Source organism: Rousettus aegyptiacus, unplaced genomic scaffold, assembly GCF_014176215.1.
Source record: "Rousettus aegyptiacus isolate mRouAeg1 unplaced genomic scaffold, mRouAeg1.p scaffold_m13_p_15, whole genome shotgun sequence".
In the NCBI taxonomy this organism is placed as follows: domain Eukaryota; kingdom Metazoa; phylum Chordata; class Mammalia; order Chiroptera; family Pteropodidae; genus Rousettus; species Rousettus aegyptiacus.
In genome coordinates, this window is record NW_023416290.1 from 60,406,346 (window position 1) to 60,430,991 (window position 24,646).

The 24,646-nt window shown below is 63.4% G+C and overlaps 2 protein-coding genes across 10 annotated transcripts; one reads left to right on the top strand and one right to left on the bottom strand.

The window, feature by feature from the left end:
- The first annotated feature begins 1,882 nt into the window (after positions 1-1,882).
- Positions 1,883-12,481, top strand: ADCK5 (aarF domain containing kinase 5). Of its 8 annotated transcripts, XM_016131879.2 has the most exons (15): positions 1,883-1,957; positions 8,361-8,467; positions 9,312-9,461; positions 9,881-9,956; positions 10,084-10,284; positions 10,369-10,509; positions 10,594-10,707; positions 10,802-10,933; positions 11,002-11,085; positions 11,185-11,266; positions 11,345-11,423; positions 11,501-11,592; positions 11,651-11,903; positions 11,972-12,082; positions 12,166-12,481. In XM_016131879.2, exons 1-15 carry the CDS (start codon positions 1,946-1,948, stop codon positions 12,269-12,271), a joined length of 1,740 nt encoding a protein of 579 aa, XP_015987365.2. In that variant the 5' UTR covers positions 1,883-1,945; the 3' UTR covers positions 12,272-12,481. The 8 variants fall into 8 exon arrangements, with proteins under 8 accessions (XP_015987365.2, XP_036089098.1, XP_036089096.1 ...); XM_036233205.1 differs by having other exon boundaries at positions 11,501-11,903; XM_036233203.1 differs by having other exon boundaries at positions 11,501-11,903; positions 11,972-12,481.
- Positions 12,472-23,141, bottom strand: CPSF1 (cleavage and polyadenylation specific factor 1). 2 transcript variants are annotated; one of them, XM_016131877.2, is made up of 38 exons: positions 23,063-23,141; positions 22,821-22,978; positions 20,256-20,283; positions 20,019-20,161; positions 19,775-19,855; positions 19,504-19,655; positions 19,281-19,427; positions 19,046-19,185; positions 18,866-18,976; positions 18,687-18,780; positions 18,512-18,599; positions 18,310-18,432; positions 18,185-18,236; positions 18,008-18,102; positions 17,866-17,940; positions 17,707-17,787; positions 17,542-17,631; positions 17,267-17,377; positions 17,051-17,192; positions 16,790-16,968; positions 16,572-16,708; positions 16,320-16,491; positions 16,035-16,241; positions 15,866-15,955; positions 15,655-15,795; positions 15,427-15,579; positions 14,648-14,764; positions 14,485-14,575; positions 14,330-14,414; positions 14,121-14,262; positions 13,877-14,029; positions 13,621-13,797; positions 13,468-13,534; positions 13,344-13,391; positions 13,112-13,267; positions 12,911-13,040; positions 12,693-12,831; positions 12,472-12,622 (listed from the first exon to the last, which is right to left on the bottom strand). In XM_016131877.2, exons 2-38 carry the CDS (start codon positions 22,962-22,964, stop codon positions 12,575-12,577), a joined length of 4,329 nt encoding a protein of 1,442 aa, XP_015987363.1. In that variant the 5' UTR covers positions 22,965-22,978; positions 23,063-23,141; the 3' UTR covers positions 12,472-12,574. The 2 variants fall into 2 exon arrangements, with proteins under 2 accessions (XP_015987363.1, XP_015987362.2); XM_016131876.2 differs by having other exon boundaries at positions 13,112-13,391.
- Between the last annotated feature and the right edge of the window lie 1,505 nt (positions 23,142-24,646).

Sequence of the window (24,646 nt, forward strand, 5' to 3'; positions counted from 1 at the left end):
CGAGGTTTTGAACTTATAACCGCTTTCCTGGTTCTCTCATTAGTCAATGACTTAAATAACTGTTTGACACACTGTACTGGTTTCCCAGGGCTGCTGGAAGAAATCACTGCAAATTCTGGGTGTGGTTTACGACGACAGAAATTTATTCTACCACAGTGCCAGAGTCTGAAATCAAAGCGTCGGCAGGGCCGGTTCCTTCTGGAGTCCCGGAGGGAGCCTCTCTCCCAGGCCCCTCCCAGTCCTTGGCATTTCGCGGCTCGTGGCTGCTCGTCGCTCCCCTCTCTGCTTCTGTCGTCACATAGACTTCCTCTGCTTGTCTCGGACCTCTTTCCCCTTCTCTTATAAGGACACCAGTCTTTGGACTTAGGGCCCTCCAGGATGATCTCATCGAAAGAACCTTAATTTAATTATGTCTGTAACAACCGTCTTTCCAAATAAACTCGCATCACCGCTTCCCGAGCTTAGAACTGAGACATCGTTTTGGGGGGACATTGTTAAATGGTAGTACACATATTTATCTTATATCTTTGTGAACACACTTCCTCTCTTCTTCTTTAACAGCAGTTTTGAAGACACGGAGGTGCTGAGAGATTCGGAAGATGGGTTTGGGAATGGGGGACCGACAGAGATGGAGTGGATGGTGCAGGGGGTTCGAATGGAATGGGAGTGGTGGTCACTTGCAGGAAGGTTTTCTTGATGTCTTTGGGACCCATCAGTCCCAGTCTGGGGGAACTAACTCCACACAGCACCAACAGGGGTAGGGTACCCCCATTCAGTCCAGGGGCCTGTGCCCTGCTGTACAGAGGGAAACCCAGGAGCCCAGGCCAGTTCTAGTGTCCTGTGATGTGGATATAGGACAGAGTTCGTTCTTTTGTTTTGGGGTGGGAAACTGCTGTGCCTTGAGTGACAGGAAAGCCCTCCTCCCGCCCCGCATTGGTAGCCCTAGGGCAACTGGTGGCCCAGGCTTCCAGCACTGTGCACATGTCACCCGGCACAGTGCACAGCTTATCCTGCCACTCTCGGGCCTTGCTGTTGTCACTTCTCAGATGCCCCAGAGGCATGTCTGTGTGGGCCTACACTATTTTATGACCTGTTTCATAAACATTATGGGGTTAGGCGGGGGGCCCAGCATGTGCAACTGCACACATTCCAGAAAAGCCTGGCCCTGGGAGGAACTTAAGGGCTTGGCCTGGATACCAGGGGTGCAGTGCTGAAGATAGAGGCCATGTCCCTGTCCTTCTGGCAAGGCGGGCAAAAAACTATTGGGGACAGCTGTTTACATTCAGCCAGGCTACGGAGCCCGCCTGGGGTGAGCTCCCTAGAGTCGATGGGAGCAAGGTGGTTTTGCGCATTCTGGAGCAGAAGAGGCGTCAGAAACAGGTAGTCAGGGGGCATTGTGGGTGGTGACCCTGCTTTTGCAGAAGTTCTTTGGCTAGGGTGAGCGGGAAGTAGGCGAGGGGCTGGAGGGCGTTGGAGAGGATTGGACGGCAGGTGTGCGGGGCGCGGCTGGCAGGGTGCGCGAGGAGGAAGCCTTCCCCGCGCGCCTGGCCTCTGTGCTCACGGCTCCCTGCGTGGTTACGGACCCACCGCCTTCCAGGCCGCCCGGCGCACAGCAGGTGCTCATCTGTATCACTGAGAGCTCCTGCGGAGCGAGTGAGCCGACGTCTCTGAGCCTCAGCTTCTGTCTGGGTGGGAGACGGCCTCCAGGAGCGACAGGGGGGACGGGCCGGTGACGGGGGGCGTGTCTGCTGCTCCAGCGGCGCTCAGACCCGGAGCTAGGCCGCGGGGGGCCGCCAGGGGGCGCTCCGCCGCCCGGGGCGGGGCTCCAGTCCCCGCCCACCCCGCCGGGGCGGGCGCGCGTGCGCACTGCGCCCCCTCCCGCAGGGCCTGCTGGGCGGGGCGACGCGAGCCGGCGCAGAGCGGGAGCGGAGCGGCGGCCCGGAACATGTGGCGACCGGTGAGACCCCGCCCGGCACGGCCGCGCGCCGCCCCCCGGCCCCCGCCAGCCATCCGTCCGGGCCCCTGTGGGCCCGAGGCCTTGCACACCCAGAGACGCCTCGTCCGGGGCCTTGTCAGGGACTCTCTGACCCCGACAACCCCCAGGGACCCTGCCACCCCGACACCCGCCCATCCCGCCGCGATCGTCCGGGCTCCTGCTGGAGTCCTGACTAGCAATCCGGCGCGCTGTCCCCAGACTCCCGAAGCCGCAGCCCCGGCCGGGGAGACGCGGGCGCCCACCGGCGAGGCTCCCTCCCAGCGCGGCCCCAAGACCTCGCATCCCCTCCGCGGCAGAGTCGCTGCGCTGGAGCCTCGTCCCGCGGACAGACTCTCGGGAGCCCTTCCCCTTACGGGCAGCCGCCATGGGCACCCCTCCGCAGAGACACCCTTCCCAAGGCCACTGCCGACCTGCGGCCCGGGCTTCCTGCGCTGCTGGGCTCCGTCCCCGTCCCTCCTCCCGCCCCGCGTCTACCTTAGACCCCTCACTGCCTCAGACTCGGCCAGACCCAGGTTGCAGTCCCCGCTTGCCTTTTCTTTTTACCTGCTCCCCTGAGAACCCTTTCCCCTAGTCGCCCACCCAGCCTAGACCATCCTGAGCTGACCCCTGCGCCTGCTTCTGCGCGGCAAGAGGACCTTGGGGGCTAAGGGGGCGGCCATCTCCTCGTGGGTGAGGGTGGGCTCTCCTGGCTCGTGGAGCCTCCCCAGGTGTCTGGCCGCAGGCTGTGCCCAACTCTGGCTTCTTCTGACCCAGAGAATGGTGGCCAACTGTCTGCTCGGTCTCTTGATTGGGCCTCCCACCTGCAGTTGGGATCAGCACCTCTGCAGCCAGGTGCCCCTAGGGACTGACCAGAACCTTACCCACGCCCTCCTGAGGGTCTAGCCCCCTCCCCTGCGGTTCACAGCTGAAGAGGATGAGGGGGCTCACCGACGTTCTCCACTAGGGGATTTCCAGTAAGCCTAGCGTCGTGTCGTAGGTCAGATGTTAGCGGCTTGCAGGTAGCCGCTCCGTCACCTGGGGGTGTTTGTGGGCTGAGGCGATGAAGCAGGCTTAGAGGCAGGCAGAGACACACCCAGTTGGCCTTTAGTCCAGCACTTTATTGTTTCAGAAGCTTCTTCGCATAGTCAGATCACTTAATACTCCAGACTGGGGCAAGGGTGGGCAGTTTTAGCCCCTGGCTGGGAGCTGCTTACAACCACCAAGTGGAGTGGAGCCCAGTAGTCTTCTGAGTCCTGACCAGTGCTAGAGGGTCACAGACGCTGGTAAGAGAAAAGGCAGGACGTGCACGGTCCTCCAGGCCACCTGTCCTGGGCCCAGGTTCCCAGGCTGTCACTTGTAAGGACGCGGACATCACTGTGCCTTGCCTTCCTCTTCCGCGGGGGTGCATGAGGCTGCTGACCCTGCTGTCCTCAGCTCCGTAGGTTTTCTGTCACAGGTGTCATCAGGAGACGCGGGTCGCTCACTGCTGTGGGCGGGCCTACCCGCGTGGCCTCTCATCTCCCTTCTAATCTGCTGTCTCTAATCTGCTGGGTGTGAGAAAAACAGACGAGTCGGTTGGCACCTAACACGCGGCCGTACCCGCTCATGGCTTCGTGTTCAAGCACACGGGAAGTTCGTGAGCTTGGCAGTGTCTGCGTGTGGCTTCTCGGCTCTTTGGCTGCTTCATGGTTGTTACCCGAGTTGGATGGGCCCTCGGTTTCTGCAGACATCCTGGGCACACACTCTGGGGAAGCATGAGGCTGGCAGGGAGGAAGCTCAGCTTGTCCGAGCCGGTATAAGCCTTCACTGTCCAGGCGAGCTGGGGCGTGCCCCCCTCTTGGTGAGAGGCACTGCTATGTGGAAGGGTGTCCTGGGGGCCGCTCTGGAGCTCGGCCCTGGGTGTGGGTTACATGCGATGCGCTGGGGGTGGCCCAGGCTGTTTCCTGGAAGGCCGGCTACGGGCTTTGCTCCACATTCGCAGCCGCGTGACCTCCTGGTGGCAGGGTGGTTTGGGGAGCACTGGGTGTCCCAAGCGGGAAGAAGCCTGTGGGCCCTGGTGGGGGCTGGGGAATTATCGGCACGAGGCCTTGTCCTTGAAGTTCAGTCCAGGGCCAGGCCACTGCTATCTCTGGCTGGTCTGTGGCCTTCCGCCGTTTTCTAGCGAGCATGTTTGCTTGGGCCGCATGGGGTTCTGGCCCGCTCTGTGCTGAGCACCGTTGACCTCGGTTCAGCTAGCATCCATGGGGTTTCTGCTTTATTTAGCAAAGCACCGCGCCAGCTCCTAGAAGTAGAGACGACTGAGATGGGCCTTGTTCCGTCTGGTGGGGAGATAGCCTAAGCTTCCAGGCACCCCTGTGTGATGAGGACGGTGGGGCAGGTAGCTCCCAGGTGCAGGGCTTGGGGGCATTCTAGGCAGCACAGCGGCCTGGAGAGCGGGCTGGACCTGTCTCCGCGTCGGCGTGGGTTCCCTGGCATCTGCCGTGGGCATCTTTGTCACAGGGGCGTATGTGAGGAGGCAGGGCTGGAGGTGGATTGTGGAGGGGTGAGTGCAGCGAGAGCTCGTGTGGTGTGGTCCCTGGGGGTGGGGCCAGGGCCCCTGTGCAGGGGCACTTGGCACTGGTCAGCCATGTACTCAGAGGCTGGGGGTGCTAGGCCTCATGTTTTAGTGTGAAATAATTCAGATATAGCATTCTTTTTTTTGTGAAACAACTGTATGTTTTAATATCAAAATGATGTTTAAAGGTATTTGCAGGTCAGTTGACTTCCCCACCAAACCCTTGTATGTTAACAATTCTTGGGGACAACGTGCTCCTTCTGGCTGTCAGGACCTACGCACCGGAGGACTTTGCTGCAGGCTGGCTTGGGAATGGGGAGGGTGTCAGCTAGGGAAGCAGGTCGGCTGGGGGCAGCTGGCGGCGCTGCCAGGAGGCCCCGCTGCAGTGACCGGCACCTCTTGCTGAGTGCCTGTTAAGTGCCAGGCCTGGGGACAGGGGCGTTATTTCCACCTCTCTCACCTTTCCAACTTTGCGAGGTGGACGCCATCAGCACCTGTTCAGAGATGGAAGTTGTTGGAGGGGGAGTCGCCGGGCTCAGGGTGAAGATGTGAGGCGTGCAGAGCAAACCTGTCTGCTCAGTGCAGAGCTGGGCAGCCGTGGGTGTCGCCTGCTCTGGGCCACGTCATTAGCAGAGTCTGCTTTGAGCTGCGCACCGTCGGGACGCCCTGCGAGCTTTCACTGGGGTTGCCAGCAACCCTAAGTCCCACTGTCCGGCTGGCGCCTGGCGGGGGGCTGTGCACCCTCTGGGGGTGCCCTCACTCTGTGCCCCTCCCTGATGGACTGAGGGCCTCCTCCGGGGCAGGGCCTTGGAGGCAGGCCCCCTCCCCTGCAGTCTGCCCAGAGCACGGTGCGGCCCCTCGTGCTCGGGCCTCCCAGAGGCAGCTGGGGGCGACTGGGCCTGGGCTTGGCGTCTCGCTGGCCTCACAGCCCCCGAACCGGGCTCCTCCTCTGTGGGCGCATCAGTGACCATGACCGTGGGCCCTGGTCGTGCGCGTCCCAGGATGGCCCCCGTCTGCCAGCTGAGGCCACGTGGCTTCTTGGTCCTCTGTGGTGCAGCTTCTGAGTCCGTGACCGCACCGGGACTTGGGGGCCGACGCCACCCTGCCGCCCTCCGTCGGCTTCTCTTCGTAGTCCATGTGTAACCGTCTCCACGCTTTTCACATGCTGGAAAGTCCCTTTTCCGGAGGGCCTGGGCGAGGCTGGAGGCTCCTTGACCCCAAGGTGACCTCAGCAAGCGCGTGTGCCCGCACGCAGGCCCACAGCGCTGTGGGGGCCGGGCGCCTGGTGCTGCTCCCGCGGCTTTGCTTGACCTGCACTTGAGTAGTGTGTGGGTCACAGCCGTGTAGACAGGACCGCGGCACAGGGCGGGAAGTAGCTCACCCCCTGGACAAGGACGGTCTTACGTAACTATGGCAGCCTCATCATGGCTCAAATACCAACAGCACAGGCAAACCCCGGAGAGGCCATGGGCCCCGTCCCGGACTACCGCAGTAGAGTGAGTGTCAGGACAAAGCCAGTCACCAAACTGGTCTCCCAGTGCATGTAAACGCTACACCGACACACACCGGTCTGCTAACTGGGACAGACAGCATCACATCTAAAAAACAAAGTCCACACCTCAGTTTCTTTCCTGCTAAAAAAGGCCAATCACCCCGAGGCTGTGGGAAGAATGGTGCCGGCAGACTCGCTCTGTGCTGGGTCGCCACAAACCTCCAGTTTGTGAAAGTGCCATTTGCCACGCGGTGAAGCGAGGCACCTGCGGTCCCCCAGTGGCTCCTGTCCGTGCTCAGTGTTGTCTTCCAGGTTGAGGTCAGGGGTTAGCGATGCTCTGCACTCAACGCCCATCTGTCTGGCCTCTGAAACCACAAAGTCCTCTCACCGTTTTTCCCCGTAACCTGTTATTATGCTATGAAGAACTGCGAGTATTTGCACAAGTGGAGAGACTTGGTGAGTGGCTGTGGCCAGCTGCAGAGGCCAGGCTGCTGTGGAGAGAAGGTCCCCCCACGCCCACCGCTGGCCCGTTTGCTGGGGTTTACGCGGGGTCACTGACGACGACCGTTGCACATGGTGGCTGGCAGCTGGCGTCTGTTCTAGCTCAGTGGCTGTGGTCCAGCCAAGGTCAGAATCACAGCAGGGCCCTCACTGGCCAGAGTGGCGTTGTGGCATCCCTGGTTCCCAGACGCCAGCCTTGGTCCTCGTGGCCTGAATCCTCTAGGCTTCACTCCCCAGCAGCCCTTCCTGGGCCACGGCCCTGCCTGGGCTCCAGCCCCTCTGACTGGACGCCTGCCCCCAGCTCCCACAGGGCTGACTTCCCTAGCACATTGTCCCCTTCCTGCAGGAAAACCCCGGCAATGGCCCTAGGAACACCGGCCTGGCTCTAGCTCACTCTGCTCCCGCCCCTTTCCCTTGGGGCAGCCTCCCCTTACCTCAGCAGGTTTTCCAGCCACACAAGCCTGTCTCCCCAGAGTCACCCTGAACTCTCCCAGCTTCCAAAGGCCTTTGCCGATACCACGTCCACTGCCTGGAAAGGGCCTCCAGTGTCCACACTCAAGTCCCACTCACTGCCAGCCTGCAGGGCCTCTCCCTCCCTCACACCTGGTGCTGTCCCAGCAGCCCCATGGCTCTACGTCTGCCTATGGCCCCTGGTCGCACACAGGGCCACACGGTCGGCAGGCTGGTCTTCAGGGCGGGGGGTGCTGGGTGCACAGTGGAACATGTAGGATCAGGTGAGGAATACAGGGAGGAGCCTGGGCCGAGCATGGGCACAGGTGTGGTGGACTGGCCGGGCTTACCCTCCCGGCACACCTGCTTGTCACAAACCCCTGTCTGATGTCAGGTGGGAGGTAGCTGGGATCCCAGCCTTACCTAGCCACCCTGCAGGCCCTGATGCCCCGCAGGGGCCCGTTCTCTGCGCCTTCTCCGCGGCCCAGCGTGGCACTGTGCGCTGCCACACGGCCAGGTCAGGCTGTGCTGCCCTCACCCAGAAGGCCTAAGGGCTCTGGCCCCCGCGTCGGCCCCCTGCCGACCCTGTGGGGTCTCCCGGAGGAGCTGCGCTGGCAGTATGTGGCCTTGCTGAGTTTTTGTCGGCCTCGTCCTCATGGGACAGCGGGTCATGGCCCACCCCTTTGACTTTATGTTAATTGGCGGTCCTTGGAACCGTCCTCAGGGCCACGCTTCGGCTGGAAGTGACTGGGAACTCGGTTCCTCGTTTGGCCCAGTGTTCACGATGATGATGTCAGCATCTGCTACGGGCTGTGACTCACTGCACACGAGGCTTTTCCCTAAAAACAGAGTTTGCAGCTGGGGAATTTGGGTTGGAGGACCTCTTAAGACCCATGATTCAGATAAGATGGGAAGACCAAGGTTGCCAGCGAGTGCAGGGGAGCCCCTGGCCTCTGCTGCCCCATGTACCCTGCTGGCTGCCGGCTACTCGGCCTCCCCGCCCTCCCTGGGGCTGCACTTCTGGGCTCTCGGCAGGCGGGAGGGTCTCATGCCTCACCGCTTCCCGAGGCAGGTCCGGGCTTCCGCGTCCAGTTCCACCTTCCCGACGCAGTGGTGCACTGAGGCAGAAGCCCTGCCGCAGGCTGCGTGTAGCGGTCACCCCCCCCTGCCCCCCACCGATACCAGGGTGGCAGCCTTGTCCTGCAGGCGGAGCTGCCCGAATGCCCAAGTCGGGCACGCAGATCAGGAAGCCTGGCCTGCTTCGGGGACGTGTCGGGGGAGGGGCGCAGCTCGCCCTCAGGTCCCTGCCTGTGTGGGTGCCGGGCCTGGCAGGAGGCCATGGGGCTTGTTGCTGCCTCCTGTGACCCTGTACTCGGCTCACTTTGCAGTCACAACTGTGCCACCTTGACTCCGCTCTGCTGCAGCTCAAGCCGAAGCTCTGGCTGTCCCCAGCTGCCTTGCTCAGGAGAGGCCTCGGGGTCCCACCTGCACAGGGGTAAGTCCTCTGCAGCAGCTGTCACCTCCAAGGCTCGGGCCTCTTGCCACACAGTGTTGGGCAAGCTCTCTCGTGGGCTGGGGCTAGATCTTCTCCGTTCCCCCACCCCAAGATGGGATATGTTTGCTCCTGGGTGTGGCAGGCTGGGATCCATGACTGCCAGGGTCCTGACCTGGGACTGGAGTTCCAGGGATGGGTCCCCGACAGCAGCCAGAGTGATGGGCTCAGATGGAGGAGGGCAGGGCCCAGACGAGTGCAGGGGCCGCGAGACACTGAGCCAGTGGGCGGGATGGGCGGGAAGGGGGCGGAAGGTAGGTGACTCGGATGCCCCGGGCCTGGTGGAGCAGTGGCGTGGGGACCGCAGGCAGACACGGGCCTGGGCGCTGGCGCTCCGTCTGGGTCTGGCTACCGCTGGGCTCCTGGTCTTGCACTCCACATCTGGCATGTGTCGCCTGCACGTCTGGCCTGGGCTCGGCCGTCTTGACACCTGGAGTCCAGCTGGGTCACCAGTGGGGTGGACGGTGATGGAACTGTGGCACAGGTGGCCCTGGCCCCATGAGCGACACTCCATGGAGCCGAGGAGCTGCTTTCCCCATCCCCTGGCATCCAGGGCATCTGTGGGGCTCAGGGAGATCAAGGATGTAGTAATGGTCAGAGCACTCTGGCGACCACACAGGTGACTAGGACCTATGTCACCTGCAGAGCTCCTAGCACGGCTGAAGTGGCCACGGGGCGGTCCTGGCTCCGGCCATGAGTTCCATGTGGGTCTGAGGGGGCAGAGCGCAGGTCGCACAGGGAGGGCAGACGGGCAGGAAGTAGCCCCTCCGCACACCTCTCCCGCCAGGCCCTTGAGAGCCCAGCCCCTGTGGAAGAAGGTGCTCTCGGCCACGGCGGTGGGGGTGCCCCTGCTCCTCGGAGTCCACTACTTCGCAGCGGAGCCACAGGACAGGAGGAGGATGCGGCTCATGGCGGATGGCATCGGCCGCTTCAGCAGGTAGGAGGCAGCTGTCCTCCCTCTGAGGCAACCGAGGCCCGCGGGGCAGCCCTTGCGGGCATGCTGCAGGTAAGCCATGCCCACGGGGCCAGTAGAGGCTGGCTCGCCAGCCGTCACGGCTGTGCCTGCTCTTGACTGGATTTTCTTTAACGATGAGTTCTGAAAGAACGAAGAAAGAACCACGCCTGGTGGTTAGGGCCCAAGGCCGCACCCAGCCCTCGGCCCCACCTGTCCTGGGCGCCTGTCGGTGGCCAGGGACCGAGGGGCAATGTGGACGCAGACCAGGAGCTGAGACTGGCCTGTGGCGATGCCGCTGAGTCCGCTGAGCCCCTCCTGGTGCGGAGGGCGAAGGGTAGGGCTGAGCAGGGCTGGGGGTCTCGGGCTGGCCTGCTGGGGCTGAGGGTGGCCTCTGCTGGCAGGTCCCTGCACGTCGGCCTGCAGATCTCCCTGGACTACTGGTGGTGTAAAAACGTCATCCTGCGAGGAGTGGAAGAGGTTTGTCGTGCGTCCTGGGCTGCAGCTGGCCCGTTCGGACGTGTGGGGGTGCGGGGCGCCCCAGAGGCGGCGGGCGTGGGGGCACTGAGATGCCCGCCTGCCCCCACCCCGCCATGCCTGTGGTCAGAACAGCCCGAAGTACTCGCAAGTGATGTCTGCGTGCCACCAGCGGGCGGCCGATGCCCTGCTGGCCGGGGCCATCAGCAACGGGGGCCTCTACGTGAAGCTGGGCCAGGGGCTGTGCTCCTTCAACCACCTGCTGCCCCCCGAGTACATCCGGACGCTGCGCGTGCTGGAGGACAAGGCCCTCAAGTCTGGCTTCCAGGAGGTGGGCCCTGCCCTCGGGCACAGGGGCTGGGGGCGGGAGCTCTGGCTCCGCCCCCCCACCGCCCTAAGAACCCCCTCCTGCCAGGTGGACCAGCTGTTCCTTGAGGACTTCCACGCCCCGCCCCACAAGCTCTTCCAGGAATTTGACTACCAGCCAATCGCCGCCGCCAGCCTGGCCCAGGTGCACCGTGCCCGGCTGCATGACGGCACCGTCGTGGCCGTGAAGGTGTGTGGGGCCTGCCTTGCGGGGCGGTGGCTGCGGGCCAGGGCGGAGCCTGCAGCGGGCCTTCCCGTACCCTCGGCCACACAGGTGCAGTACATCGACCTGCGGGACCGCTTCCATGGGGACATCCACACGCTGGAGCTGCTGCTCAGGCTGGTGGAGTTCATGCACCCCAGCTTCGGCTTCAGCTGGGTGCTGCAGGTAACCGCCGCCCACAGGCCGGCTGGGGAGGCGAGCCCTGCTCGCTTCAGTGCTGTCCCTGACCGGGACCTCCACCCGCCCATGTGGCCCCCAGGACCTGAAGGGCACCCTCGCGCAGGAGCTGGACTTCGAGAACGAGGGCCGGAACGCCGAGCGCTGTGCACGGGACCTGCAGCACTTCCACTACATCGTGGTGCCCCGCGTGTACTGGGACGTGTCCAGCAAGGTGGGCCGGGTCCCCTCCGGGGTGGGGGCGCACGGGCCTGCGGAGCTCAGCCTCTCGCTCTCTCTCAGCGTGTGCTGACGGCCGAGTTCTGCGAGGGCTGCAAGGTCAACGACGTGGAGGCCATCAAGTCCATGGGGCTGGCCGTGCCCGACGTGAGTGCCGCGCGCACAGGGAGCAGGAGGGCGGTGCCTGCCGCGCGCGGGGGGACGCCGGTGTGAGCACGGGGTGACGGCGGCCCGCCCTCCCCCCAGATAGCGGAGAAGCTCATCCACGCTTTTGCTGAGCAGATATTTTACACAGGCTTCATCCACTCCGACCCCCACCCCGGCAATGGTAGGAAAAGCCCCGGGGCTGGGGGTGGGCGCGGCCCCCGCGCAGGGCGTGGCACGGACCAGCCTGCTGTGTGCCTAGTTCTGGTGCGGAGAGGCCAGGACGGGAAGGCACAGCTGGTGCTGCTGGACCACGGGCTCTACCAGTTCCTGGATGAGAAGTGAGTAGGGGTGGGGTCCTGGCCCCGGGGCCTGGCCGTTCCCGCCCTGGTGCTCCAGACTCACTCTGGGCCCCCAGGGACCGGGCAGCCCTGTGCCAGCTGTGGCGGGCCATCATCCTGAGGGACGACGCCGCGATGAAAGCACATGCGGCCGCGCTCGGGGTGCAAGGTGAGGCCAGGGCGTGTGGGCGTGCGGGGCGCACAGCCTGGCTCAGCTCCCTGCCCAGACTACTTCCTGTTCTCCGAGATGCTGATGCAGAGGCCCGTACGCCTGGGGCAGCTGTGGCGCTCCCACCGGCTGAGCCGCAAGGAGGCGGCCTACATGCAGGCCATGGCGCGGGAGCACTTCGCGGGCATCATGACGGTGCTCAAGGCCCTGCCGCGGCCCCTGCTGCTCGTGCTGCGCAACATCAACACGGTGCGCGCCATCAACACCTCCCTCGGCGCCCCCGTGGACCGCTACTTCCTCATGGCCAAGAGGTGGGTGCCGGCGGGGCGCCCGGGCAGGGGGCGAGCAGCGCGGGCCTGGCTGACCACCTCTCCGGCAGTGCGGTCAGAGGCTGGAGCCGCCTGGTGGGTGCCCCGAGTGTCTACGGAGCCAGCCTCCTGCGCCACATCAGGGTTGTCTGGGAGACGTTCAAGTTCGAAGTAGCCCTGAGGTGAGCAGACAGGAGGGGCCTGGCGGGTGGGCAGCCAGGGCCTGCTCCCCACCGACCTGCAACCCCTTGGCCCACCTACCCAGGCTGGAGACCCTGTCCATGCGGCTCACCGTCCTCCTGGTCCGCACGCTGGTCCGCCTGGGCCTCATGCCCAGCACTGAGGGGCTATCTGAGTACCTGGAGACCTAGGGTCCTGGCGGCAGGACCGCAGAGCTCGCCCAGGGCTGGCAGTGCTGGCCTCACCTCGGGTGGACGGAGCTGGCCAGGGCTGGAGGTGTGGAGACCCCAAGACCTGGGGCACCGGAGCAGCTGGGGCCTAGGGTGGGGGACGCCCAGGGGCTCTGACCACAGCTGGGGCCAGGAGGTCGGGCAATGACCACACGCTCTTCTCAAATCAAACAATGCTTTTTCCTCGTGTTTTGTACAAAAGTGGGTTGGGTTGTACAAAAGGGGGTCGGGCAAGGCACAGGGGTCACAGCAGCGTCCAGGGGTCTAGAAGTGAGCGGTGACACGGTCCGTCTCTAACAGGTCGTCCAGGATCTGTGGGGGGAGAGGGGGGTGAGGGCAGGAGGGGGAGCAGGGGGCGCGCGGGGGCGGGCAGCTCACTCACGATGTCGGGCGTGGTGCCAATCTTCTTGGCCAGCTCGCCCCGCTCCATGGTGCTCAGGTACAGGTAGCGGTTGAGCAGCTCCCCGTCCAGGACGTTTCTCACGGCATTCTGCAGGGTGCGCCGGTCCACGTGCAGCATCCTGGGAAGGAAGGGAGGCGGTGGGGCAGTGCACGCGGGCGGGGCCCCAGCACAGACCTGGAGGGGAGCAGCGCACGCACCGGAAGGCGCGCGGGTTGAGGCCGGCGTGGTGGGGCAGCATGGTGGTCAGCGCGTTCTGGAGCATCAGCAGCCGTCTGTAGGTCTTCTCCTGCATGGGCAGCAGCAGCCCGATGCCGCCGTCCAGCGTGGCTGTAGGGGGCACCGCGGTGAGCCGGCTGACCTGACGCGCCGGCCCCCCCCCCCCCCGCCCTGGCACTCACCGAACCACGTGATGTGCTTGTTCTCCCACACGACCGACTTCTTGCTGGGCCCCTCGGCAGCCCCCCGGCACGGGGTCCTCCAGAAGGTGTTCACGTGGGCTCCCACGTGGAAGTCTGCCCGGCGCAGCAGGCGCATGCCCCCGAAGCTCTCCTTGGCTGGGCCAGAGGGACCTCAGGTCGTGGCCCATCCAGCCCTGCCCGCGCCCAGCAGAAGGGCAGAGGGGACACTTACCTTCTGGCAGATACATGTACACCATCAGGTTGCGGTCACGGTCAGACACTGGGAACAAAGCCCAGAGTCAGCCCTGGCTACTCCCAAGGTCTCAGGGACTCCGGCCTCCAGGCCCTACACTCACCCAGGAAGCCCAGCTGGGCATTATCCACCATGAAATCCACGCTGTACACTTCTAGGGGCTTGGCGTCCTAGGGATGGGGAGGGGAGGGACATCAGGGTCTGCCTGGGGCCAGTGACCACCCGATCCATGCACAGTGCCCAGCCCCACACGTACCCGGGACACGAGGCTCAGAGTCTTGCTCTCCTCCTGGTAGCGTAGCAGCGAGATGCTCTTCATGACATCTGCGGCCAGGATGAAGTTCTTGACGCTGATCATCTGGTGGATGTAGAGCTGGGTGTCGATGAAGGCCATGCCTGTCAGCTCGCTGGCGCGCAGGCTCCACAGGAAGATCTGTGGACGGGAGAGGTGGCAGCTGGTGGGTGGGCATGGGCCGACACAGGGCAGGTGGGCAGGCTGGAGAGGGGCGTACCTTCTGGCCGATGGCTGAAACGAGGTGGCCGTTGCAGTGGCACAGGGCAGTCACAGGCCCCTTCTGCTCCTTCTCGTACAGGACCTTGAACTTGTTCTTGGTCAGGGGCTGGCCAGGCTCAGGCACCACCTCGATCACGTCCATGATCAGAATCTGTGGGTGGGGAGGGTGCGGGTGATGTGGGGACGGCGCGGGCGGCCATGGCTGGCCCTGCGCGCGCCCCTCCACCCCCGCCCCCGCTTACCCGCCCGCGGCAGGTGACCTCCTCCCCCTGCATGAGGCAGGTGCCGGCGGCCACGTAGCCCTTGAGGCCTGACACGGTCTCCTCACTGCGCAGTGACACCGTCTTCATGCACGTCACATGCTCCCACTCCTCCAGCTCGATCCTGCAGGAGGCTGGGTCAGGACATGGTCCCAAGCCGGCTGCCAACCCCTACCTGGGCCCAGCTTCACCTGGCGTTGGGGATGGCCTCCCAGCTGACCGGGGAGATAAGCTGGATGGAAAAGGCCTCCTGCTGGGGGTGGATGTAGCGGTCATCTGCGGAGACAGCGGAGGTGGTCAGCGGGGCGCAGCCCTGAGAGCGGGCCCGGGCCGGGGCGTCTCCCACCTCTCTCGATGGTCTCGAACTCCTTCTCCTCGCCCGTCATGCGCGGGACGCGGGTGCATGGCGTGTTGGTGCTCGTGGCGACAGCATACACCTGGGGACGGAGGGGGTGTCACGTGCCACAGGCCAGGCCCAGCACGACCCTGGCCTCGAGGCGGGTTCAGACCTTGGACTCCACGTGGTAGGCCACATAGTGGGCCGTGCAGCGCAGCGGGATCTTCCTGACAGGCCATGGGGCATCGTAGGACAAGTAGGCGGGCAGGACGCTGATCCTCAGCTCCCCCTGAGGGACACGGAGGTCAGCAAGGCCTGGTGCTGCTGACAATGAGAGGCGACCCCAGGCCGCAAAGGGCTCCCTGGGGCCAGCCCTCGGATCTGCTCGAGAGGCGTGGGTGAGAGGCTCCGGCTTTCTGCCCCTTCTCAGGCTCACCCAGGGTGAGATGCTGGCCACAGCTGTGGTCCGGGCCAGAGAGGGGAGGGCCAAGCCAGAGGGTCTGGAGGCTAAGGGTGGCCCAACGCTGCCCACACTGGTTTCTGTTGACGGCAACAGAGCGCTCACCAGGGTCCCAGCCCTTCTTCCCTCACCATCACTGAGACCTCGAATGGCCCTGGGGGTCAGCGCTACCATTTTGGTGACGCCGATGAAGAAAGGCCCACAAAAGGTGAGCACCTCGCCCACAGTCACACAGCTCCTAAGGGGCAGAGCTCTGACCGGACCCTGGCCACCCAGACAGGTGCCCTTGTGGACTACAGCCTCCACCCCTGACCCCCGGCCTCCAAACCTTGCCATCATTAAGCCCAGTTTCACTTTGGCGTTGGCCCCGCCATCCTCGGGCTACCCCGTCTGCAGCCGCCGGCGGCCTCGCTTCCTGCCCTGGGCAGCATCGGTGCGTGCTGGCAGGAGCTGGCCCCGCAGCAGTGGGGAAGCCCGGGCCAGTCCCCTACCTGTCTGTTGAAGTATAGGAAGCCGCGCGGGCAGTTGACGTTGTGGAATGGGGCGAAGGAGTCGATGGGGCCATCGATGCCCATGGGGTGCAGCCGCAGGGCCCCCCGGCCGGTCACCAGGAGCCAGTGGGGTGAGGGGCCACAGATGAACACCTACAGGGAGCACTGTGAGGAGATCGCTGGGCCGAGCCCCTGCCCGCCCGCCGCTTTCCCAAGGCCCCTGCCTACCCCCGAGTAACCATAAATATCCTCAAAGTAGCGGAAGCGGGCCACGCGCCCCCGCGCCCCGGGCCCCTCCTCGGCGCTGCCCTCTGCCTTCTTCTTGGATGGCCTGGGCTTCTTCTCTCGGAAGTTGATGTTGTGGGGGACCTGGTGGGGGTGCACCGTGAGGCCCGGGCTCCACTCATGCCGGCCCACCCCCTGCTGGGCACCCACGCACCTTCTTGAAGCGGACTTTGAGGTTCCCCTGGCCGAGCTGCGAGTCGTGGGGGAAGGCCTCATAGACGAGCAGCTCCTGGTCCACGTGCACCTGCGGAAGGCATCGGGGCGCTGGGGCGCGGGCCCACGCCGGGGCGGGGGAAGGGGGGCGGCCAGGGGCCTGTGCTCACCAGCAGGTAGGGCCTGCTCTGCCGGCTCCCCAGCGCCACCAGCAGCACCTCCTTGACAAGCGGCAGCTCCCCTTGGCGCGTGGCCTCCTCTTTGCGGGCCTCGGCCTGGGTGGTGGGCTGACCGAAGGAGCTGTCCACCAGGACCCGCTGCCCCACCGGGAAGTTCTTCACCAGGAACACCAGCCTCCAGTCGGGGAGCTGGTAGATCTGTGGGCGGCAGTGGTCAGCCAGGCACCGTGATGGGGGGAGAGGGGTCGGAGCAGGGCGGTGCACTGTGGAACCCACCTCCATGGCTCCATTCTCCCGCACCAGCAGGCACCAGTGTGTGGGCTCCGCCCGGCAGGGGCTGGGGTCCCGGGCCGCGGGCGGCTGGCTGCCCCTGCGTGCCTCCTCCCTGCCAGGGCCGAGGGGGCCCGAGTCCCCATACAGCATCTCCTCCTCCTCGTCCACTGTGGGGCTGCCGGGCACACATGTTACCACCAGCCGCCCTGCAGAGACCCCAGCTCCAGCGCCCCAGTTCCCCGGCCCCCCATGCACCTGGTCTCTGAGCCTGGACCCTCAGCCTCCGAGCCACTGCGGCCCCCCAGTTCGTCGCGGGCCCCGCCCAGGCGGCTCTCCGTGGTGAACATGCCGCTGCTGTCTCGGTACACACACAGCGCGATCACCTTGGACTGCTGCGGGGGGAGGGGCGGCTCAGCAGGGGTGGGTTGGGGAGGGGTGGGGACCGAGGGGCCCGGTGGGGGCGGGGGCCCTACGTGGTGCAGCGGGGGCTTGTGCAGTGCCAAACGGTGGTGGCGGCCGCCATACGAGTCGCTCTTGAGCACGAACATGGTGATCTGGCCCTCGGCACTCATGATGACCACGTAGGGGTCGGCGACGGCACACTGCACAATCGGGGAGCCCAGGTCCACGGGGATGAAGTGCAGCTGGCTCACTGCGGGCACAGGGCGGTCAGCACGTGCCATGCGCAATGGCCTACCAGGCCGTCCACCCGCCCAGCCCACCGGCCAGCCCACCTCCTTCCAACAGGCGGATGCCCAGCGGCGACACCTGCACGATGTAGCGATTGTCCCCGATGTTGCCGGCAAAGACTGTGGGGCCCTGCGTGGCAAAGCCACTGGTGTCCAGCTCCATGATCTCCTGGCCCGTCTGCAGGATCTGTGGGCGCGGGCGGGTGAGGGGCCCTGACCGCTGAGGCCCCTGCCCCAGGCGGCCAGGCCCCAACTCCTCACCATGGTGGAGTCTTCCCGGCTCAGAATGAGGAAGCCATGTCTTCGCCCGTCGTCGTCTGCGTCCGGGGCACTGGGCTCTGGCTCCGCGGCTTCAGCCTTGGGGGTCTCCTCCTGTGCGGGCACAAAGAGCAGAGACCCCGCCACCAGCCAGAGGTGCTTGGAGAGCAGGCGCGCTTCCACCCAGCCCGCAAGCTTACCGCACACCCACCTGCCCTGGCCCCACTGCCCCAGGCCACTGCCCCTTGGGGACCCCTTGCTAATTTGGGCGCACATACCTGCTCCTTGCGCACAGGGGCAATGACCGTCCACATGTCATAGCACCCGGGAAGTTCAAAGGTTGTCACCACCTGGGGCCGGATGCTCTTCTGGAAGGACGATAGGGCATGTCTATCCACTCGAGTCCCCTAGAGGCCACACCCTGCCCGCCCGCCCACACACACCTGCAGCACTGACAAGGCCCCGTTCTTCCCATAGCCGGAGCACATCACGATCTCCAGGTCTGGCTCTGGGCTGTTCTGGAACTGTGCAAGGCTGGGATAAGGCCAGAGCCCCACTGTCCACCCCACCCCGCCCCAACCTGCCACCTCCCAGACCGGCACCTCTTCGGAGAGGAAGGCGGGCTCGCCCATGGCAGCGTTGGCACAGGGTCCAATGTTGAGGATGCTGTCACATACCTGAGGGCACAGAAGTGGTCAGGTGGGCAGACCGGCCAGGGCGAGGACCCGCTCCACACACACTCACCTCAAAGGAGTAAGTAGCCAGCTGTGTGCCTGACTGGGCCTCGCTGCCATACACTTCGATCTCGTCGACCTCGTCCTGCGCCACCGACTTGCCCCCTGCAGCACCAGAGAGCCCGTTCAAGCCGCCCAGGTCAGCCAGCCCTGCCCCGCCCCGCCCCTCCCGGTCCCCGGCCCTCACCTGACCAGCCCACTGTGGAGTCCACTCGCTTCTTCTTCGAGGGAGGCTCTTCCTGTGAGGCAGGAGGGCGGTGAGCAGCCTGAGGCCGCCGGCCAGGGCACTGTCCCCACAGCCCAGGCACCCACCTTGTCAGCAGCCTCGCGGACAGTGCTGGCTGGGGCCTCCTGTAACTTCTCTGTGTACTTGAGGAGCAGGGAGTTGCCCAGGCGAGAGCCCAGGAACAGGTACCCAGGCTCCATGGTGACCATCTGAAGGTGGGCTGGTGGTGAGGGTGGGGTTAGGGCCCAAGGCCCCCCGCCCCGGGCCGCCTGCCCAGCCCGCACTCACGCTGCTGGTGAGGACGCTGGCAGCAGCCTTGTCAAAGTGGAAGGCACGGACGCTGCGCAGGCCGTCGGTGACGAGGGTCAGCACGTAGCTGCCGGGAGGGGGTGCTGAGCGGTGGAAGGGCTTGCGGGTGGGGGTGGGGATGACCACACTGGGCGCCCTGGGGGGGGAAACTCACATCTCGCCACCCTTGAGAGAGATAACCATCTTGTCGTAGGAGATGAAGGCCGCCTGGGCACAGTCGAGGGTGATCCGCACGCCCTCCTGGGTGCCTGTTATGGGGACGTCAGGTGGACCCAGGAGCTGCCCCGGTCCCTGCCCCCAAACCAGCCCGCAGCCTGGCCCCACCACACTCACGCAGGGGGAAGGCGGTGGTGCCCGTGGTGAGGCTGTTGAGAGCCACGCCGTACGGGGGGACGCTCTGGTTCAGGTACAGCAGCGAGTTGACAGCAAAGACCACCACCCCGCCTGGAGGAGGACAGCTGGTGGGCGGGGCTCGGTCACCTCCACACTCCCCCCCACCCTCACGGCCCTCACCTATGGGCTTGGGCACGGCGAGGGCCTGGGTGCAGTCGAAGGGCAGGCTGGTGAGGGACCAGATGACGGGGTGCACCTTCTGCGTGATGTTCAGTGAAATGGCCACGATGGAGCACGTGTCCTGCCGCACAGCCACCCGCCTGGGACCACAGCGCGTGGGTCAGCCGGGGCCGTCCCCACCCCAGGAGACTGCCCCCCACAGGCCCGCCCACCCAGCCCACAGCGGAGGCCTCACCCCGGCCAGGTCTGGTTGGGCTCGAACAGGATGAGCAGGGTGGGCTCGTAGTAGCCGTGCAGGAACTGCAGGTCCACGATGTTGAGCAGCTTCTCGTCCAGGGCACGCACATCGATGATGTAGCTCGGCAGGAAGCTGGACCTCTGCCTGCGGGGCTAGGCTTCAGCGGGCGGGCGGCGGTCCCCAGGGTGTGGGCGGCCCTCCCGCCTGGTTGGGCACTCACCCCTCACCCACGAGCCCCTCGTGCTCCTCAGCCAGGCTCTCCCGGCGGAAGGGCAGGACCACCAGCCGCGTGCCGTAGATGAGCATGGCTGCACAGCGCCCGTCGGGGTCCACGCGCACGCGCGGCGTGTGCACGTTCTGCACGAACCCGTCCTGGGGGGCGGGGGGAGGGTGTCAGGTGGGCAATCCTGAGGGAACGGGGGGGGGCGCAATGGGCTAGGGAGAGAGGAGAGAAGGGTGGGGATGCTGGGGCGGGGTGCAGCCGGGCCTACCCGCAGCTCCGGCTCCTCGAAGTAGTGCAGCGACAGCGTCTTCAGGTCATGGGTGCCTGGGTCGTACTCCACCACTGACAGCTGCGGACGGCAGGTCAGACCGCGGCCGCCACCCCGCCCCCCACGCACCAGGCTGGGTGCCCGGGTCGTACTCCACCACCGACAGCTGCGGACGGCAGGTCAGACCGCGTCTGCCGCCGCCACCCTGCCCCCCACGCGCCAGGGGGCCCACGCCACCATCCACCTTGGCATCCTTGAAGCTCAGCAGCAGGGCATCCCGCTTGGCACCGGCCAGCTGCACGCTGGCCATGGACATGACATTGCCGAAGAAGGAGAAGGAAGCCACCAGCTCCAGCTTTTCCCGGTGCTCTCGGTGGGCCTTCCCCTCTGGGGGAGAGGGCAGTGGGTACAGGTCTGGTTCCTGTGCCCAAGCCGCCCACACCCCTAGGCGAGCGGCCAGGGCAGCCACTTGTGTGCTCACCTGCGCCCCTGTCATTCTTAGTTGGTGCCTGAAGGAGAGAGGAGGGGGAAGGGCACTGAGGGGCCACAAAACCGCTGCCGGCAGCGCGCCCCCTCGTGGACGATGGGGAAAGACCTCCGAGGGCTGGCCCTGTCGCTGGCAGCCGGGCCGCATCCTCGCTGCAGTGGGGCGCACACGACCAGGCGCTTCTGGAGATAGCCATGAACACCCCAGTCCAACACGCACAAAGCCACACTCACACCTGGGTCCCTCACTGGGCCACAGGCTTCTCCTGAGGAACCCAGCCAGCGCTGGGACCACTCGGGCAGGTCAGAGGCCGGATCGCACTGTCTGTGCACCACAAACGTGCCTGGCTCTGCCTCCGCCAAAGTGAAACATGACCACAGAACAAAGGGTAAGGGGGTACAGGGCTAGAGCGTCACAAGGATTCCGTGTCATTTGAATAAAAGCACTCATTTGAGTCATACTATCACGAATGAGAAAAACCTGTTGTAATCTTCAATGTGACTAATTAGGAAATGACATGAAATGATACCTAAAAAACAACGAAGAAGTTAAAATGAAACAAAAATATCTGATTAATCCACAACAGAGCAGGAAAAAGGCAACAGGAAGAACAAAGGAACAACGGGCAGAAAGACAGAGAAAGGTGGTGGCTCGGACTCGACCACGTGGGAAAAACACTCGCGTAGACAAACACAGCAACAAGAAGACAAAAGCCAGCAAGATAGACGACCCTGCTGCTCATTATTGGGTCACTTTAAATACAGCAACACAGACTTTAAAAAGACACTCCGTGCAACAACGGGCAGAGTGAAAAGCCTGAACAGAAGCATCCCGGTATCTCTCTAAGGAACACAGTATGACCACAGTCCCGTGTGGGGAGACAGACGCCACACCGTTTAAGGAAGTGGTTCAGAGGGCATTAGGACTTGTACACATGGCTATGAAATGCAGCAAAAACAAATCTAGGCCCCAAGAAGCTGTTTAGGTGCTTTCCTTAGTTTGACTCAATTTATGGGGCTTGTTATCTAAAACAAAGCAACTTTTTACATATGTGACAAGTGGAGAAATTTCTAGGGAGTCAGCGGAGGAAATAGCACCTATGCAAGCCTTAGTAATAAAGACCTAAATAATCGAAATCAGTACTGACTGTACTGGAAACAGGTTCTGGAAAAGGTGCTCTCGCCTTCTGGAATTTCTGAAATACCAGATACCGATTTTTGAAAATAAATTTTTCTTTAATGGCTAAGCGGGGGGGGGGGGCCTTTCATGACCAAAAGGTTAGTAAAAACTAAAATATTATTCTAAATGTCTTGTAGCTAATAATGCAACTTTAAACACACACACACACGCACGCGCACGCACACACAGAATTCTTGATAATCCTGTCAGGGAAGTGCACCCACCACCTTGTTCATCTTTAAAATTATTTAGGATATTCTTAACTTTTGACTCTTCCATGTAAATTTGAGAAGCGGATCACTAAATCTAGTGAGAAACCTTATTGCAACTTTGAGATAAAAAACACTAAATGTGCAGATTAATTTGGGGGTTGTTAACATTTCTATGATAACCAGACTTTCCATTCATAACCATGATATATTTGCCATTCACTTTGGACTTTTATTAATTTCAGGAGGGAAAAAATGCTATATGTTTTTTCCTCCCAAAAGTCACAGAGGTCTTTCTTGCTGCTGGCTGTCACGCTACACCTGCCCCCAGGCTATGTGCTTGTCTGTGTGTCCCACAAAGCTTCTCCGTTCTCTACCCAGACCTCACAGAGCAGAGACCAGGCATGCCTAAGGTCTGGACCATGCCGTGTCCAAACTGCTGCCCCATTCACACGTGTGTGACCAAACACAGTAACACTGTGTTTGAAACTTCAGGATAGTTGTTTCCATGGTGATGACTGGACCGGTTGTGACAGCCCCCCACCTCCACCCCACAAGGACCTTTCTCCAGCTCATGCTGCCCCACACTTTACTCTCTGGTGCAAGACTTGGAGAACTTTCCGGGAAAGGACTTGAGAGCAAGTATGTGACTTGGGCTTTGCAGTCACATCTGGTCCACTGAGGACTTTTCTTTGGATTTTTTTTACAACTCTTAAAGGTGTAAAAACTTTCCTTAGATCTCAGTGGACTGTGGCCAGAAAGCCCACCTCCTAGGGCTCATTCCCTTCAGTGTGCAATGTGCTGCTGTCTCACTCATCTTCGAAAAATCGAACGAACAAACAAACGAACAAACCTTTTCCAGCCACTTACTGCTGCATTACCTTGCTTCCCTGAGCACAAATATCCTGCAGGGAGCTGTTCATGTTCACGTGACTAACTCTCCCCTTCCACTCTGCACCCCAGCCCAACTCTGCACGCCCGCCCACCCGCCACAGCTTCTGGAGAGTGCACAGGCTGTTCTTAGGGCTTGGCGCGCCCCTCACTCCCCATCCTTGAGCCTGGAGCAGCAGAGAGGCCGGAGGGGGTCGGAGGGGGCCGGAGGGGGCCGGAGGGGGCCGGAGGGGGCCGGAGGGGGCCGGAGGGGGCCGGAGGCTGCGCAGCCCGGGCCTACCTCGGCGTCGCGGTTCAGGCGGTACACGTAGAGCTGCGAGGTCCCGGCCACCACGAGGTTGCGCTCGCTGTTGTTGAAGAAGTTGCAGTACATGGAGAACTCGAGGCCGGTGGGCGGGTGCGCCTGCTTGTACACGGCGTACATGGCGCCGACCCGGGCTGCGCGGGCCGCAAGACCACAGGATGAGCGGGGCCTCCCGCGCCCGCCGCCCCCTCCCTAGCGTCCCGCCGCCCGCCGCCCACCTGGCAGTTGGAGCCGGCTCGCGGGGGACCGGGACGTCAGTGAACACCGTCCCGCCGGCCCGGAAACCGAGCGCCGAGGTTCCGGGCTCCTGAGCTTGCGCAGTGACGGCACCGCGAACCGGCTGCGGGGGAGACAGCGGCCCCCGGTGGCCGGGGATGGCGAGGTGGCCTCGCGACTCGGCGACCAGAGCCCGAGATCCCGGGCCCACAGGCTGGGGAACGCGGGCGGCGGGCTGGAAGCGAGGAGGACATGCAGCGGCTCCGGCCTGGCTGGGTCCCCTGCCTGACCCAGGATGGGAACAGAGTAGAGCAGCGGTCCGCAACCTTTTTGGCATCAGGGACCCGGCTGCTATGAGAATCTAGTGCCTGACGATTTAAGGTGGAGTTGAGGCGGAATGCAAATGCAGATGATTCTTGGTTCCTTCGCCCACCGCTCATCTCCTGTTGTGCAGCCCAGTTCCTAACAGGCCATGGGCAGGTACTGGTCCATGGCCCAGAGATTGGGGACCCCTGGCATATTGCTGCAGGAGGACGTGAATATCCTCCACCAAGCCCGTGTTCCCGATGCTGGCCAGGAGCATTGCCTGGATGAGCCAGGCGAGCCTTGTGGTGTGGGCCTGGAATGTTAGGGACGCATATTATGGAGGAGGCACAGCCAGTACCCAGCTGGGAAAGCTTCTTGGACAGAAAAACCGGACCCTGTCTCTTCTGCATTCCCGCCCCAGAGCGACCCTACCGCCACCAAAGCATTGGGCACTGACGGCACCCAGCCCTCCTGGCGCCAGCAGCCACACGTTGGCCAGTCCTCCCTGCTACCACCTGAGCCTCTCCTCCCAAAGCAGTGATTTTCTTGCCATCTTGCTCCCTCTCCAGGCCTGGCACAGCTACCTACTTCGAGCCCCTGGAACCAGGGCCTCGCACAGCTCAGTAAACCTCTCCTCCCTTGGTAAGGAGTTGCCCCAGATAAAGTGGGACAGGCTTGGGCCTTAGAAATGGAATCATAAGAAATAAAACAAGAAAGTATAGTCACACCCGAGAAACTGGCATACACATGTATATCTCATCCAGATCGGCACACTTGCTCATGTCAACAACAAGGCTCCGAGTCTGGACCATGGGGCGGGTGCCCAAAGGGGCCACCCGGATGTCCAGGCAGCTGTGTAAACCCCAAGCTACACTAAACCCCTTCAGAAGTCATAAGAAGTCCCAAGGCCAGGACCGTGAGGATGTGCTGTGGGGTCAACAGGGTCAGAACACTGACGCTCAGCGTCCCCGTCAAGTGGACAGTCAGGGTGCCCGCATCACAAGGCATCTGTGACAACCAAACAAATCAGTGCCCACAGGACCATTGGACCGGAGCCTGGCACATGGCGAGCACCCTACCGAATGAAGGAGAACGCGTCTGAGGGAGGGAGTGGTCCCTGTGGAGAGAGCCAGAGACACGCAGGAGCAGTGCTGGGGGGGAAGCAATGGGCAGGGTGCTGGGTCGTGGGCAGGGGAGGGAAGGGGAGGGGAGGGCGCGGGGCTGAGGTCGTGGGCAGGGCTGGCAGCAGGAAGGTGGAGATGGGTCCTCTTGGTGGATCC